The 5,642-nt window shown below is 39.0% G+C and overlaps 1 protein-coding gene across 1 annotated transcript; it reads right to left on the bottom strand.

Annotated features, from left to right (window-relative positions):
• Positions 1 to 1,207: 1,207 nt before the first annotated feature.
• On the bottom strand, positions 1,208 to 5,432 carry LOC128652400 (TALPID3 protein). Its single transcript, XM_053705339.1, has 3 exons — positions 5,255 to 5,432; positions 4,823 to 5,014; positions 1,208 to 1,422 (listed from the first exon to the last, which is right to left on the bottom strand). The coding sequence occupies exons 1-3, from the start codon at positions 5,430 to 5,432 to the stop codon at positions 1,208 to 1,210; spliced, it is 585 nt and encodes a 194-aa protein (XP_053561314.1).
• Positions 5,433 to 5,642: the final 210 nt, after the last annotated feature.

The following is a 5,642-nucleotide window of genomic DNA, read 5'->3' as shown; positions in this document are numbered from 1 at the left end:
TTCCTGTCTTGACTACTGCAATTCTGTCTTCTCTAGTCTCCCAAGCTACCACCTATCCCCACTGCAATCCATCATAAATGCATCTGCCAGGCTTATTTTACTTAAGCAGCGCTCCACATCTGCTGCACCTCTTTGCCAACACCTCTACTGACATCCCTTAGCCTCAAGAACAAATTCAAAACTTTGACCCTAACATAGAAATTCCTCACCAACACTGCAACTTCCAATATCTCTGCCCTTGTCTGCAAATATTTCCCAACCCACCATCTCCGCTCTGCCCAAGACCTACTTCTCTCCTCATCTCTCATTACTTCCTCACACTCTTGTCTGCAAGACTTCTCTAGAACTGCATGTACCATATGGAACTCCTTGTCTCGCTTAGTTATTTTCCTCTAGTCTCAAAGCCTTCATGTGTCCCTTAAAAACGTATCTGTTCAATGATGCATACAACTTATTTCAAGATGTCTCTACTACTTGTTTCCCTCTCCCTCAACTTCCCCATGTACTTCATTTAGATTGTAAGCTCACGGGTCCACCTGCCCTGTTGACCATTTTATGTAAAGATGGTTTACAGCTTACAGTGACTCAAGGACAGGGCCCTCTACCCTAGTGAATTAGGTAAATGTCTTCTGATTATTTCACTCTATAACTGTGTACTTAAATGTTAGAGCACTGCATAATATGTTGGCGCTTTATAAATAAACAACAATAATAATAATAAATACAATAATAAACATCAAGGCATCATAAAGTTAGTATAAAGTACATTGTTTTGCAGTTGACTAAAGCCAATTAGCGACAGATATGTAACAGATTTAACCAACAGGGTGCATTTTAAACTTAACTTAGAAAACTCAGTTTTCAGAGCTAATTCCATGAAAATGGGGGTAACGTTAATAATTAAAGTATTTGAAAAGGAGTATCATTGCACATAACTAAACATTATATAAAACAAGCACAAGGTGTTTACAGTTTCTTTAATCAAACTGCAATATAAATGCTGCTTTACAACAATTTACAGGGCTGAGAGTTCATCAGCTTGATTCAACACAACTGAGTGCTGATGAGTTTAGGCTTTTATTTGGCAAAAGAACGTATTAAAAAATTGTTATTTTAAAAAAAGTTAACAGAAGACAAGAAAGACCAAAAGTATAAACACGGAGATGAGTGTAAAAACAAAAATAACCAACCCAAAACCAGACATGACTCATGGCAGGTGACAGTGATCGCCTACCTGGACTGAGAGTTGTGGGGGGTCTTTTTTCTCTGATAAAACTTCTAGCACTGCCACATTTGGCTTGACGGTTCTTGCTTGTGGTTTTGGCGGTGAGGATGGAATAGATGTAGTAATTGTTACAGAGTGAGGTCGGGTAAGAGTTACAGAAGAAGGCAAAGGACAAACCCCATCAAACCGTGATCTTCCTATAATAAAAAATAAGAGCATCATTATTAGTTTGGCTAACATAGGGCATAGTGTTGGCCCCTTAGCATGGCAATGATCCAATAAGAAACTTTTAAAGTTAGTTTGCAGCAAAAATATTGACCAACGCACCCACAACAAATAAGGGAATAAACTGCATGGCAGTCACCAGACACACAAATAAATTACGCACATCTAGACAGAACAAGCAGGGGCTCTGCAGAAGTGCACTCCTATGTATCAGATCACAGGCGTTAAATGGGTGTAGATTAACCTTAAAATTATTATGTAAAAACATGTGCTTTCATTTTTTAACATCTTTAAAGGGACAGTCTGCTCTAGAATTTTTATGTTTTAAAAGATAGATAATCCCTTTATTACCCATTCCCTAGTTTTGCATAACCAACATAGTTATATTAATACACTTTTTACCTCTGTTTTTACCTTGTATCTAAGAATCTTCTGACAGCCCCTTGACCACATGACTGTGACTATTTAAAATCTATTGAGTTGCATTTAGTACTTTGTTGTGCTAACTCTTAAATAACTTCCCGGGCGTGAGCACAATGTTCTCTATATGGCCCACATGAACTATCCATCTCTTGTTGAGGAAAAGCAAATAAAGCATGTGATAAGAGGCTGTCTATAGAGCCTTTGAAACAGGCAGAAATTAAAGGTTTAAAGTATAATATTATAACAACGCTAGTTGTGCAAAGCTGGGAATGGCTAGTAAAGGCATTGCCTAGCTTTTTAAACAATAACAATGTTTGTGTAGACTGTCCCTTTAATTACAAAAAAGTGTCCTATACTATATAGTTAAAGGGATAGTAAACCCACATTTTTTCTTTCATGATTCAGATAGAGCTTAAGCAACTTTTTAATTTACTCCTAATATCAATTTTTCTTCGTTATCTTGATATCTTTATTTGAAAAAGCAGGAATAAAAGCTTTGGATCCGGCCCATTTTAGGTTCAGAACCTGGGCTGTGCTTGCTGATTGGATGGCTAAATGTAGCCAAAATAGGCTGGCACCATTCCTGCTTTTTCAAATAAAGACAGCAAGAGAATGAAGAAAAATTGATAATAGGAGTAAATTAGAAAGTTGCTTAAAAATGCCTGCTCTATCTGAATCATGAAAGAAGAAATGTGGGTTTAGTGTCCCTTTAAGGTTTAGTGAGTACACATATTTAGTTTAAATAGGTACTAAGTATTCATTTCAATGCAGAACACATCAGGATTTTCTTAGGAGGATATGAAACCCAAAATGTTTCTTTCATGATTCAGATAGAGCAGTGATTTTAAACAACTTTCTAATTTACTTCTATTATCAATTTTTCTTTATTCTCTTGGTATCTTTCATTGAAAAGAAAAGACGTATATGCTTAGGAGCTGGCCCATTTCTGGAACACTATATGACAGCAGTTTTGCAAGAATGTTATCCATATGCAAGAGCACTAGAGGGCAGCACTATTTCCTGTCATGTAGCACTAATGTTATCCATATGCAAGAACACTAGAGGGCAGCACTATTTCCTGTCATGTAGCGCTAATGTTATCCATATGCAAGAACACTAGAGGGCAGCACTATTTCCTGTCATGTAGCACTAATGTTATCCATATGCAAGAGCACTAGAGGGCAGCACTATTTCCTGTCATGTAGCGCTAATGTTATCCATATGCAAGAGCACTAGAGGGCAGCACTATTTCCTGTCATGTAGCGCTAATGTTATCCATATGCAAGAACACTAGAGGGCAGCACTATTTCCTGTCATGTAGCGCTAATGTTATCCATATGCAAGAACACTAGAGGGCAGCACTATTTCCTGTCATGTAGCGCTAATGTTATCCATATGCAAGAACACTAGAGGGCAGCACTATTTCCTGTCATGTAGCGCTAATGTTATCCATATGCAAGAACACTAGAGGGCAGCACTATTTCCTGTCATGTAGCGCTAATGTTATCCATATGCAAGAACACTAGAGGGCAGCACTATTTCCTGTCATGTAGCGCTAATGTTATCCATATGCAAGAACACTAGAGGGCAGCACTATTTCCTGTCATGCAGTACTAATGTTATCCATATGCAAGAGCACTAGAGGGCAGCACTATTTCCTGTCATGTAGCGCTAATGTTATCCATATGCAAGAACACTAGAGGGCAGCACTATTTCCTGTCATGTAGCACTAATGTTATCCATATGCAAGAGCACTAGAGGGCAGCACTATTTCCTGTCATGTAGCACTAATGTTATCCATATGCAAGAACACTAGAGGGCAGCACTATTTCCTGTCATGTAGCACTAATGTTATCCATATGCAAGAGCACTAGAGGGCAGCACTATTTCCTGTCATGTAGCACTAATGTTATCCATATGCAAGAACACTAGAGGGCAGCACTATTTCCTGTCATGTAGCACTAATGTTATCCATATGCAAGAACACTAGAGGGCAGCTCTATTTACTGTCATGTAGCACTAATGTTATCCATATGCAAGAACACTAGAGGGCAGCACTATTTCCTGTCATGTAGCACTAATGTTATCCATATGCAAGAACACTAGAGGGCAGCACTATTTCCTGTCATGTAGCACTAATGTTATCCATATGCAAGAACACTAGAGGGCAGCACTATTTCCTGTCCTGTAGTACTAATGTTATCCATATGCAAGAGCACTAGAGGGCAGCACTATTTCCTGTCCTGTAGTACTAATGTTATCCATATGCAAGAGCACTAGAGGGCAGCACTATTTCCTGTCATGTAGCACTAATGTTATCCATATGCAAGAACACTAGAGGGCAGCACTATTTCCTGTCCTGTAGTACTAATGTTATCCATATGCAAGAGCACTAGAGGGCAGCACTATTTCCTGTCATGTAGCGCTAATGCTATCCATATGCAAGAGCACTAGAGGGCAGCACTATTTCCTGTCCTGTAGTACTAATGTTATCCATATGCAAGAGCACTAGAGGGCAGCACTATTTCCTGTCATGTAGCGCTAATGTTATCCATATGCAAGAGCACTAGAGGGCAGCACTATTTCCTGTCATGTAGAGCTACAGATGCTACCTAGGTATCTCTTCAACACAGAATATCATGGCAATGAAGTAAATTTGAGAATAGAAGTAAATTGGAAACTTTTTAAAATAGTATGTTCTGTTATAATTTACAAAATAATGTTTGGGTTTCATATCCCTTTAGACCTCTGTTACACTGAACGGGGTGACAAAAGTATAACAGCTACCAAAAGCATTATTTTTTTAAAGATACTAAAAAGTTAGTAGCCAGATGTAAAACACTAGGCACTGTGGTTCTGGGATTTAACAAGCTGTATGTTAGGGTTAGACAGAGTAAGCAGAGACAATACTTGGCCCAGTGATCTGCACATTGCAGCACTCTCCTGTACCTAGAGGAATTGCCATTGGGATGAGGTGTCCCTCCATTGGTGCAGACATGCTGACGGACTGTCCGGTGGGACTGAACAAGTACTGCGGCTCTTGCATCATGGGCAAAAAGCGCTCCTGGCTTTTCAGCTTGGTTAGAGTCACCTTACACCCGGTAGCACTGGTCTGTGTTTTTGCAGACTTCTGTTTAATACCTTAAGAACACAGAGGTTATAAGAAATAATTATGCAGTTTATATTTAAGAGTACAATTCCTTGGAAAAGGTTTGCTTAGGGAGTATAAGACAGAAAGATTAAATAAATGTGCTGACCAACACAATGTTATCTATTTCCTTAGCTTAGACAGTAAATACCATCAGCTAAAGTTCCTCAAACATGAGAAACAATACTAAGCAATTAACTAGTAAAAGAGCTTATTGTTTATGACTCACGGACCTCTTACAGTCTCCAGAATCCTGGGCCTGTGAGGTTTGGACTTGGGTGATGGTGAGCTAAAGCGCAGGTATGGTCCTTTCTTGAGGGTGCTGCGATTCCCTTGGTAAATAGGTTTCCCATAAACTTTATCCAGAACATCTTCATCTTGCATGGAAGTGTCGACAGATCTCTGAAGCATCTGGGTTAGTAAGAACTCATGGATTAGTGAAGAGCCAATGGGCAGGATCTAAGTAAAATATTAATACGCAATAGAAGCAGGTCTAAGAAAATAAAACGTTTTTGTGTTGCGTAACAGTTAACCAGAGCTCTGAAGTCGCACTATCCTGATGTGTGTTAAATTAAATTGCGTTCTTTCAACTTGAATTACCATGCTACTTCAGAAACGTGC

Source organism: Bombina bombina, chromosome 1, assembly GCF_027579735.1.
Source record: "Bombina bombina isolate aBomBom1 chromosome 1, aBomBom1.pri, whole genome shotgun sequence".
NCBI classification, from domain to species: Eukaryota; Metazoa; Chordata; class Amphibia; order Anura; family Bombinatoridae; genus Bombina; species Bombina bombina.
This window is presented reverse-complemented; position numbering and strand designations above follow the sequence as displayed.